This window comes from Macrotis lagotis, chromosome 8 (genome assembly GCF_037893015.1).
Source record: "Macrotis lagotis isolate mMagLag1 chromosome 8, bilby.v1.9.chrom.fasta, whole genome shotgun sequence".
NCBI lineage: Eukaryota > Metazoa > Chordata > Mammalia > Peramelemorphia > Peramelidae > Macrotis > Macrotis lagotis.
The window spans coordinates 108014132-108026132 of NC_133665.1; the positions used below are offsets into that span (position 1 = coordinate 108014132).

Genomic DNA, 12001 nt, shown 5'->3' on the forward strand with positions numbered 1-12001 from the left:
GATTCATATCTGGCCACTGGACTCAAATGGCTCCAGAGGAAAGAATGAGTCTGGTGACTTAGCACTCCTCACTCAAATGCCATGTCATGGCATCACCTCCCATTCTTCAAGAATGAAGGACAAACATGATCTCATCATATCTGGGCTGTGGTAGCAACTCAATGGTCTTTAATCTCCAAACCTAAAGGCCTTTTCTCAAACCCCATTCTTCTTGACTTCTCTGAAGCATTTGACACTGTTGACCTCTTCCTGGATATTCTCTCCTCTTAGAGTTTTCATGACAATACTCTTAGCTATTCTCCTACCTGTTGAATCACTCCTCTCTCTCTCTTCTGTGGGACTCTGTGTCGTACTGATTGTGGGTGCATCCCATAGCTCTGTTCTAGGTCCACTTTGATTTTCAATTTAAATGATATGCTTGGTGATTTCATCAACTCTCATAGAGTCAATATTCACTTCTATATGCATGATTCCCATAACTTTGTACCCAGCCCTTCATCAAGTCCACTCTTATAAAACTACTGATTGGATATTTTGAACTGAGTATCCCTGAGTTTTAAACTGTAATATTTTTAAACTGAAGTTTTTGAACTTCCTGTAAAAACTACTTTGCCAATTAAAGCTCTTCAAAACCTGAGACGTCCCTTTCTTCCAATATCTTCTTCCACATTATTCCTCTCCATACATTCTGTCATCCAGTCATCCTGTCTTGCTGACCCAGGGTTCAAGGAACAGCTACCTGGAATGCTCATCCTCTTCACCTCTGCCTCTTAGATTCCCCAAGACAGACCAGATTCCACTTTCTGCAGGAGGTCATTCTCAGTTTCCCTTGACTTCAGCCCTTCCCCTCTACCATTACCTTTTATTTAACTATTCTGTATGTATCTATTTAGAATGTAATCTTCCTGTGGGGCAGAGCTGGTCTTAGTTTATTTTTTTTTTTGTCTTTTGAGCTTAGTATAGCACTGTGACCTATAGCAAGTCTATAATAAAAGTTAACAGCTAATGGAGGACTTCTTAGTTTTACTTTTTCCCCTTCCAATTTATGCTGAGCCCTCTATCAGTGATCTTCCTAATGAACAGGTCACTCTTCTCAAAACCCTTCAGAGCTTCCTATTACCTACAGAATAAAATTCATGTTAATTCATTCTGACTTTTTAAGACCCTCCCTTTCCAATTTTTATCTCTTACTAGTTTCCTTTACTTACTCTATTATGACAAAATCCGATGACTCCTGAAAACATTTCTTACTTCACACCTTTGTCTAAGCTGCTGTCTATTCTTTTTTTTTTGCAAGGCAATGGGGTTAAGTGGCTTGCCCAAGGCCTCACAGCTATGTAATTATTAAGTCTGAGGCCAGATTTGAACTCAGGTACTCTTGACTCCAGGGCGGGTGCTCTATCCACTGTGCCACCTAGCTGCCTCCTACTCTTTTTTAAAATTATTTTTCCAACTACATGCAAAAATAGTTTTCAACATTCTTTTTTTTTGGGAGATTTCAAATTCCACATTTTTCACCATCCCTTTCTTCCCTCCCCTCTCCCCTCGGGCTGTCTATTCTTTGAAAGTCTTCTCTCCCTCCCATCTCCTTTGGTTGAAATCATACTCACCCTATACTCTCAAGCAAAGAACATTTAGTTTGTATTTCTTTTGGCCCGATTCCACCTATTCTTGTTCTGTAATTACATGTATGTGAATCTTATCCCCCCTCCACTAGAGCACAAACTGCTTAAAAGCAGGATCCATGACGGAAATGTCTGCTTTCTCTATAACCCAGGGCTCTACACTTAGGGGAATTCCAAAGGTGGAAGCATGAGCTGATGTGGGAATAACCCCTACAAATCCTTGGCAAGTATCTATTTAGTCTGTATTTGAATAATTCCACAATGAGAGCTCATTACCTTACAAAGCAGCCTACTCCATTACTGGATAGATAAAATGGGTCCTTATAGTCAGTGGAAACCTGCCTCCCTAAAACTCTTATCTTTTGAATCATATCCTACCCTCCTTGGCTATAGAGAAGAAGCTTGTTCTCAATCCCACATGAAAACCTTTCAGACATTTCGAGACACAGACCACAGTCCACCTTCACCCTCCATCTCTTCTTTTCATCAGGTTAAATATTCACAAATGATCCTGCTATAGCTTGTTTTCTTGTCCCCAGTTCTCCTTACCCCACCCCTCCCAAACTGGATTAGAAGAGAAAAGAAGACCACTACAATAGTGATTTTATTATAATAATTATTATTATTTTAAAAAGTTTCTTTGTAAATCAGATTTACAATTCTCTCTGTGTAACTAAGCTAAATCATCTTCCCAGGGTCCCTAAGGAAAGGGAAATGAGGTTACAGTCATAGGTGAACTATTCAAATACACCCCCCCCATGCATACCTACCCATATCCCAACCACCCAACCCACTCCCTGAAAGCCCCCGCCCCTTGATTGGGTGATCTGTTCATCAATGTGCAAGAAGACAACTTGCCACTCAGGGGCCTTGGAAGAGAATGAGGGCACTATGGGAGTGTGCAAAATTTCTTCTGAGATTCAGGTGGGAGGGTCAAAATGGAAGTGCAACCCTCAGCCATAACTGAATTCAGATCAGTGGAGATAAGGGCCTTCCATCCCTTTAGGGAAGGCACCTTTCAGAGGGCTAGGATGATGGGAAGCTGGTGCTCAAGGCAGGGCAGAAGCTTCATTTACTGGCACTGATTTGGATAAACTTCATTTAAGATAAAGGACTTTGTCACATCAGAGAAAAAAATAAGAATTAGATCTCTGGGACACATTGGAGAGCCTTGAAGGCCAGCTTGCTCAATTTAGGCCCTGCTCTGGTATTATTGAACCACAAATAAAAAAAAAAACCCAAAAAATAAATAAATAAATACTGGAAAACAGTTGGGTTGCTTTTGGCCTCAGGTCAAAAGGCCCTTCCACTTCTCTCCTGTGGTCTCCCATTCTTCTCTCTTTCCCAGACTTTTCTGATGGATGTGAGAACCATGATATACCAAGACTGGTAATTTCGATTGAAAGAGAAGGATGGCTGGCAAGGAAAGAAAAGAGAATTCCTGCTGCCTCTTTCCCAAAGAGAAACGTTCATTGGTAAGCTTGACCAGTCAGGTAGTGTTCACTGGATGTGGGGCTGGAGATGAGGGCTGGGGTGTGTGGTAAGCAGGTGTGACTGCCTGTCTTTGGAGAAGGCTGGACATAGGTGAGGAGTTTCTCTGTTCTGGCCTGCTACCCAAGGCAACCATATGGTTCAGGTAGTTGGCAAATATGGAACTAAGTCAGAGGGGGAAACCCCAGTCCAAGTTTGGGATGGTCCCAGATCCTAGCACAGCAGAAGAGGGATGTGACATCCCAGTATCTCCCCAATGTGGTCAGGAAAATAAATAGAGGCAGGAGCCCAGGCCTACAGTCCTTATCTGGCCCCCCAAGAACTTCAGGCATAGTTACTCTCATCCTGGTCTTGAGTCCCCAGGTCTGTAGACACAGAACAAGCACCTTGCTCCCCACAGGGATGGGCAGAAATGAGGGGAGGAGGAGAGGGAAAGGGGCATTCCCAATCCCCAAAAGGTAGTTACCATAATCCACACCTGTTGGACTTGTGAGGTCTGTCTTTTGTTGGGTTTCTATAAAAGGGGAAAGAAGGAGGTGGCTTTCTGGTCTTCCCTGGTCTGCCAAGACAGATGAACACCAGTTCCTGTCTCAGAGCTGGAAAGGGTATTGCCTAAGATAGTCCCCTATTCGCTTAGGCAGAGGCAGCTGGTCAACCTCGGCAGTGAGCTTGTTGATGGTGAGCCGACACAAGTGCTGTAGGCTGGGGGCACTGCTCTTACGGACAAAGGGCTGAATGAGTTTCAGGTGGACAGCTGCCACTGCTGCCGTGGTGGGAACTGTGTCCTTGTGGCTGGGCAGGAGTGAAGCAGGGGGTGGATAGGGGGTATCGTTCTTGCCATCGGCTGTACAAGATGTGACATAATGTTGGATGAGGCTGACTACATCCGGGAAGGCCAAAATCCGTGGCTTGGACAGACAGTTTGAATCCAGCCGGAACTTGCTGTCAGCATATTCTATTCGAACGTTGGTGGGGCCTCTGTTGGTCTTGACAGAAAGCGTAAACAGATAGCTGGGGTGGGTGCTGTCCCGGACCAGGAAGGTGCCCTCAGGCATCTTCTGAAGGTGCTGCTTGGCCTCACCAGCAGTGAGAGATCCCCAGTACCAACCTGGTGGCCAAGGGTGAAGAGAATTAGTAATAGTTCACATTTATATAGGGCTTTAAAAATACAAAGTGTTAAAATTTTTGTTTGCTTTTTGCAAACAAACATGCTCAAGGTCACACAGTTAGACAATTAAGTATCTGAGACTGAATTTGACCCCAGGTCCTTCTGATTCCAGGGCCAGTAATCTATACACTGCACCACCTACCTGCCCCTAAATTTTTTTTTTAAATACAAAGTGTTTTTTCCATAACAATCCAGAGCGGAGAGATGAGAGAAAAAACATGGAGTATTTTAAAATTTCTAGTGCAATATATGGAAAGACAAAGAATATCCTCTCCCCCGTCTGAATAAGATCAGGGTCTCACTGGGGTCTGGGACCACATCACCCCCTTCTGACTTGGGAGATCCCTAAGGGTAGAGAAGTTTCTCACCCTCATTTAGAAATCTCCCTGGACAGGAACTATTTTAGTCTTCTCCTCCCTCTGTCTCTGTCCCCAGGCTCAGGTTAGGCCTCTTGCCAGATTGAGCTCCCAGTAAATGAGTGTCTATGCTCCTGGTTCCATGGAAGGGGGCCACTCACCAGATTCCCGCAGGTAAGTGAATGTCTTAGCAATGCATAACAAGTCTTCCTCGGGGTCCCGGACTTGATGCAACTCATTCTCCATCTGGGGTGTTGCCTCTTCCTCCTCTGGGAAGGAGGTCATAGACAGGGGTTGCATGGCTGGCTCTGGTAATTCAGCTAACCCAGTCACAGTCAACCCACCAATCCTTTCTTCTTCCAACAAAGGACGGGGTCTGGAAGGAAGGATGCTCTTTAGTGCATCAGAGGACAGCCTCTTTGGCTCCCTCCCTTTGACTCCCTCATCTCTCTCCATGCCTCTCATCACTGATCACAAGCCCAGTCCCTATCATACACTTGCCAACCCTTTGGACCCCCATTGTCCACCATTTTCATATGACCCCTCCTTCCTCCAATGCCTATAAGCATAAGAATCTAAGCACATTGCCTAGATTTGTGGTACCATTACCCTTTGCTGCCCCTGTCCCTGACCACATGCTTCTCTTCAGAGAAACTCATAGCCCTTTGGCATCTAACAACTATACAAATACAAAGCCCTTTACTTTCATGTATTATTATTTCATATCATCATTATTTCCTATTTCATAGGTAACTTTAGGTATCATTTTATCCTTTGAAGTCAGTTCTCCTTCACTCCTAAATCCAACACTATATCTGTCACATCAAAATAGCTTTTATAAAACTACAAGTCCTGACTTCCTCACAGGATTTTTAAGAGAACGAACTAAGACAATGGTTATGAATATGCTTTTCAAAAGAAATGCCTTCCAAATTTTCAAAACATTTTCAGGCCTCAGCATAGTACTAGATCTCAAGGAGGAAGCCCTGGCAATCAAGAAGAGTGGTGTGAGCAGCCCTTGCGGAGAGAAAAAGTTTAGGTGAAGAACTCTTGGAACCACCTTGATGAGTCCAGCTTAGTTGGATCCAGGTCCTGTGCCTTCCTCATGTGACTCAGTGAATAACTGGACACCTGGCTAGCCTGCCTGCCTTGGTCTCAGTCTTTATTATGGGAGTTAGAACCAAAAAAAAAAAAAAGGGGGAATTCAACACAGCTGGAGGAAGTGATGGGAAAGGGATGGAGGCATTTCAGTGTCCTGGAAAGAACATGGTTGACAGCTTTAAATGATCAGTGCAATGACTCAGCCATCTTTCCAGAGGATTAAAGATGAAGCATGCTGCCCTTGGGGGTGGACTCAAGATATATAGAATAAGATATACATTAACATGACCAATGTGGTCTTTTTTTTTTTGCTTTGACTATGCAAGGATTTTCTTTTTAAGGATGTTCCCTTTAAGAGGGCATGGTGGGTGGGAGAAAAAAATGCTTATTAAAAGGGAAGGAATAAGTGTTTAACAGCACCTACTATGGTCAGGCACTTTAAATGTCATCTTATTGGATCCTCTCAACAGCTCTGGGAAGGAGACACCCGGTTTTATAGTTGAGGCAAACAGAGGTTAAAAGATTTGCCCAGGAATCATAGCTAGTAAGTATCTAAGGTCGGTTTTGAACTTGGGTTTTCCTGACTTCAAGTCCATTGCTTTATCCACTGAACCAACAACTGCTTCTAACTATAGTATTAATTAAAGAAGGAATTTTGAAAAGATCATTGTTTTGGAAGTCAAGAAGCCTGGGTTCTATTCTTAGCTTGTTTTTCTGTGGCATTAGACAAATCCCTCTGTGGGATTCAGTGTCTCTATCTATAAAATAAAGATTCTGGACTAGATTTCTAATAATCTTCAGTTCTGATGTTGTAGGAATCTATGAGGAAGGGGAATGATCAAATTCATAGTTCACATTTCCATAGTACTTAAGCTTTCTGTTATTCTCTCTCTCTCTCTCTCTCTCTCTCTCTCTCTCTCTCTCTCTCTCTCTCTCTCCATACACATATGCATGTATTAGCTCATTTGATCCTCACACAATCCTGTTGGGGGTTGGACAGTGATGTAGGTGTATTTTCCTTACCAATTTTACAGAAGAAAATTTTGACCCAGGGAGTTCAAGTCATTTGTTTGTAATTACACAGCAAGGATCTGAAACAGGATTTGAACCTGGGTCTTTCTTGTTTGCAACTCTTTCTACTACTCCCACTTGGTGATATAGTAAAGAGGCAGATGAGGAAGAAGAATTAAAAGAAGAGGGAAGAACAAAAAGGAGAAGGATGAGAAGCCCTTTTTTTTTTGGTAAGGTTTTTTCAAGGCAATGGGGTTAAGTGGCTTGCCCAAGGCCACACAGCTAGGGAATTCTTAAGTGTCTGAGGCTGGATTTGAAGTCAGGTACTCCTGACTCCAGGGGCCGGTACTCTATCCACTGCCACCTAGCCACCACAGGTCCTGGAATTCTTGAGTGATAGCTTTACATAGGGGAAGAGGTGGGGCAAGGAAGGGAAAGATTAGACTCAGAAAGAAGGGTTTTTTTAAATTATCTGAGGATCAGATAAGGCCTTGAGATACCTTTTTCTCATTAATTTCCTTCCTGTGATGCTATGGTGACAGACATGCCACACATGTAGGACTCTTCTGTCTCTAAAGCTTCTAGTATGCTGGGCTTTGGGGGCAAGGGCTGTCTCTCTCCAATCCCTCTGGCTGGCCTGCTCCATCCCCTCCAAGAAGCTGCCATTCTAATGAGGGAAGACTCTGAGAGGTATACCCAACTATGAGCATGCCCATGTGGATGCCAGACATTTCACTCTACCATGGATCTATTACACAGTTCAGTAGGCTCTCATTCTATAGGGTCATGTGCTTGCAGTAGAATTTAAGAGGTCTACATAATAAGTATACTTATTCATGGCTATGGAGATATAACCATGCCCCTGATATACATTTAGCAATATTATTATGGCTGCTGGTAGGATAGGCCCTGGAGCCTTGTATCATGGAAAGAATATTAGTTGGGAAGTGGGAAGGCCAGAGCGCGCTTGTGCTCTCGCTCTCGCTCCCACGCTCTCTCTCTCTCTCTCTCTCCCTACCTACTGATTTGACCTTGGCTAAGCCCCTCCTTCTCTCTGGACTTCAATTCCTCCCCTCCCCCATATAAAATGTCAGGGTTAACCTAGATGATCTCCAAGGGACCTTCCAGCTCTAAGTTCTATGATCTTTGGAAAGCTGCGGGTTGATGCTATGAATCTAATGATGGGTTGTTCGATCATGTGCTTGACTCCTGAAAAGGAAAGAAATTGGACTTGGGAAAGTAGAGGGCGGAGGCAAGATGGATTAGAAAAATTTTGTTGTCGCTTACAAGTTTGAAGGTGGGCAGATATACTGGAAAGATGAATAGGGGAGAGGGAGTAGGCAGGAAAATGGGCAACTGATTCCCCTCCAATGCAGCTCAGAAAACTACAGGGCAGGACAAGGAGACCAATGAAGAGCTCAAAGCTCAAAGGGAGCCAGGCTACCAGTCTAGCTTAGAGTCAATCAGTGCCTCTTGCCAAGCATGAAACATGGAACAAAGTACACCAAGATCTGAGGCCCAACATGCCAAGCAATCTACCAGGGGGTCAAGGAAGGCCAGGGAGAAGAATAGAGGCCTAATTTATTCACTGGAGGTTAGTCCAGGGCTAGGTTTAGGCCTGGGGTCTTCTCAGAAGAATGGAAAGAAGGGTCAAGGGGTCTAAGAAAGGCGGGGCCAGGAAGGTAAGAGGAAACGATTATGGTGGTTAAAATCTCTGCTGAGTACAGTCAGAGTCACCTGGCTATCCCTGATGTTCAGAAATGGTAAGGATGGAAGGGAGAAAGAAGAAAAAAGGGAGAAAAGAAGGAAGGATGAAAGAATGGAAGGAAGAAAAGAAAACTGATAGGTGGGGGGAAAGATAGGAGAAACAATAGAAAGATGATAGAGAGAAGAAAGGAATATAGGAGGAAGGGAAGGAAAGAAAGAGTAAGGGAAGAAAATGAGAAGGCGGGGAGAAGGAAAATAGGGAGGGAGGCAAACAGAATAAAAATCTCTTGCTCTATCACTCACTCTTTTTCTATTCCTATATTTTATGAGCAGAAAAATTTCAAGGAGATAATGATCCCCCCAAACTGCAGCCATTACTGCCTTCCTCAGACTTCAGCTGAACTCTTTACCTAGCCCACTGTGCCAGGAAGGAGAGGGCTGTGCAAAAGGAAGGGCGGCTTGCTAGATGATGGCATGAGGAAGGATAGGAAGAAGATCCGGGCATCAGAAGCCAGGTAACAGTCTAAGTTTGGAAGTTTTATATTCTCCAAATTTGCCTTTCTTTCCTTTCTCAGACCTGAGTCAAAAAAAAAAATTCTGAAGAGGGGCAGAGGAAGAGGACAAAGGAGAGGAAGCACAATTTGAGAAACAGATAAAGTCTTGACTTTTGAGATAGGGAATAGCAAATCCGATAACCCTTTCCCTCCTTCTTGAGGAAAATCATGCTGAGAGACTACAGAGAGGAGTCCCATTGACTTTCCATCAGGGCTCATTATGACTAATTACCCCAAAGAGATAAGAGTGGGGGTGGAATATTACATTGGGAGAGGATCTGAGAAAGCCTAGATGGTCAACAGCTGAAAAAGCCCTTAAAAAACATCTGGACCTACTCCTCCTAGGACAGATGGGGGGAACTCAGGCTCAAGACTGGGTATCTTCCACTACCACCTCCCCACTCTCAGCACTATGGATATTGGTTTGGACTCTCTAGGGTTCTCCCCCTAGACCGGGGCAGGAAAGAAATCGGGAAAGGGGGTTCTTAAAAGCCCAGGAAAAAGAAGGGGCCATCTCTCCTCTCGGGGTGCTTCAGATCTCCCTAGGAGAGTTTTCCTTTCCTCCGTCTTTCCCTCTGGGTCTCATCCGCCTCCCTCAAGTCCTAGAAAACTCTCTCTCTCTGCCTGCACTGGGTCGGGGGGAACTGAGTAGCATTGATTTGCGGTCCCCACCTCGGCTCTCCAGATGCTAAGCCCCCCAGGAGCCCCTCGACCTGCTGGATTCCAACCTGGGGGCACTGTCCGAAGCCCCCCGAGAGATGATGGGGGGCTGGGAGGGAGACGGGTCAAGCAGAAAGAAGGGAATGGTGGGGCGGGGGGCTTACCCGTGGATGCAGAAGATCATGCCCGCCGGGCTTCGGGGAGGCCAGCCGCGGGCTCCCCTCGCGTCCTCTCCTGGTCGGGTCCCGAGCGAGGAGCGGACGGGGGGTGGCGGAACGCGAGGCTGTCACCTGGGCTCGGGCCGGGGGGTCCCGCCGCCGGGGGGTCCCGCCGCCGTGGCCTCCTCCCCGCGGCCGGCCGCAGGAGCCGAGGAGGGAGCCCGATGGGCTCCGCTGTCCGCCCGGGCCGGGCTGGAGGCTGAGCGCCGCCGAGCAGGCAGCCGCGGGTCCGGGGACGCCCCCGACACACACCCAGGACTCCGGAGCCCCGAGACGCGGCCGGCGCGCAGGCTGCCACGGGCTGTAATGAGCGGGAGGGGGAGCCCAGAGAACCGTGGGGGCGGGGGAGGAGGCGAGGGAGGGGGAGGGGAGCGCCCCACTGACTAATCTTTTGTTTGCCTCTTTTAATCTATTCCAGGAAGCGGTGGATTCCGGGAATTATATTGTATTCACATCACTGTTCCGACCGGTAGAAAGCGAGAGAGAGAGACTTTGTTGTATAAATAGAGTCCCTGTGGCCGGCGAGGCCCGCGAGGACAGGTTGCCGGCTTGCCCGGGGCCTGGGGCCTCGCGGGGAGGAGCCCGGGAGGACGAGAGACTCGGGCCGGTCGATCCTCCAGGACCCGGCGGCTAAAGCGACGGGAGCGCTTCGGGCTGAACTCCGGGCTGGGCGGCCAGTCCTTGGCCCGCAGTTAACCGGAGTCGGTGAAAGGAAATACCTTTGATAGATTTCCAAGAACTTTCCAGGAAAACAAGGCTGGGCTAGGGAGGCCGCCCAATGGGAGCGCGGAGAGGCTGGCCTGGCCGAGGAAGCCGGCCAATGGCAGCGCCCCGAAACTGGCTCTACGCCCAGGACTTGGGTTCCCCCTCCCCGCACTTCACTTCCCTCCTCCCCTCGCCCCGGGAGAGAGAGGGAAAAAGAGGGAGCGACCCAGAGAAAGTGATAGAAGAAGAGCCAAGGGGGGGAAAGAATAGAAAGTGAGAGGAGGAGGAGGAGGAGGAGGAGAGGAAGGCACAGAGAGAAGACAGGGAGAGAGGGAGGGAAGGAGAGGAGAGAAAGGGACAGAGAAAACAGGGTAGAGGGGGAGAGAAGAAGAGAAGGGGAGAGAAAGGGACAGAGAGGAGAGAGAGGAGAGGGGAAGGCAAGGAGAGGAAAGAAAAGCAAGGGACAGAGAAAACAAGGGAGAGGAGGGGGGGGGAATAAGAAGAGAGGAGAGAAAGGAACAGAAAAGGGAGAGAGAATAGAGAGGGAGAAGAGAAGAGGAAAGAAGAGAAAGGGACAGAGAAAACAGGAAGAGAAAGTAGAGAGGGAGGGAAGAAGAGGAGAGAAAGGGACAGAGAGAAAGAGTGGAGAGGGAGGGAAGGAGAGGAGAGAAGGGGGTCAGAAGGAAAATAGGGAGAGATTACAGAAGGGACAGAGAAAATAGGGAGAGAGAGAGAAGAGAGGAGAGAAGAGGAAGACAGAAGAGAAAGGGACAGAGATAAAACAAGGACAATAGAGAGGAAGGAAAGAAGAGAACAAATTATCTCTCTGGATTATTCTTTCTTCCCACTTCTCATTCCATTCCTGTGCAGGGGTACCCTACTAAGCATTATCAGTCCTCGAGTTCAGAGAAGACATATCTATCGAGACCAACCTAGTCAAATGAAATGGGAAAGACCACTTTTGGTGAACCCAGCAGGAAGAATCCTATCACTGATTCTTAAACCAGGTAGAAATGAGTTTTCCATAGCTCGGAATTTTCTGTGTTACTACTCAACTTTTCAAAGCAGAAAATTGAGATTGCTTTAGGTGCTTGGGAATAAAATGGGAGCAATGAGAGCATGTACATATGAATACATATGTCCCAAGAGTTTAAAGGTAGGAGAGCCCCTACTTGTTGAGATTGTTCCTCAGTGACTCAGCTCTCCAGAAATAAGTGGTGCACACTCAGGCCAGGAGTCCACTGGCCTAGGCTGGGTTCAGTCCTTTGGGATAGGGCTGAAGGTTGGGTTCAGAGTGAAAGACTCTTCCCTTTCCCTCTCCCCCAACTCCTTTCTCCCCATTGACCCACTACCCCAAGGTCTTGGATTTAAGGTCTTTCTCCAATCAGTTCCAGCTCTTTTGCAG

At 46.7% G+C, this 12001-nt stretch overlaps 1 protein-coding gene across 2 annotated transcripts; it reads right to left on the reverse strand.

The window, feature by feature from the left end:
* Positions 1–2266: 2266 nt before the first annotated feature.
* Positions 2267–10592, reverse strand: CISH (cytokine inducible SH2 containing protein). 2 transcript variants are annotated; one of them, XM_074198047.1, is made up of 3 exons: positions 9838–10592; positions 4802–5016; positions 2268–4224 (listed from the first exon to the last, which is right to left on the reverse strand). In XM_074198047.1, exons 1-3 carry the CDS (start codon positions 9855–9857, stop codon positions 3707–3709), a joined length of 753 nt encoding a protein of 250 aa, XP_074054148.1. In that variant the 5' UTR covers positions 9858–10592; the 3' UTR covers positions 2268–3706. The 2 variants fall into 2 exon arrangements, with proteins under 2 accessions (XP_074054147.1, XP_074054148.1); XM_074198046.1 differs by lacking the exon at positions 9838–10592 and having other exon boundaries at positions 2267–4224; positions 4802–9830.
* Between the last annotated feature and the right edge of the window lie 1409 nt (positions 10593–12001).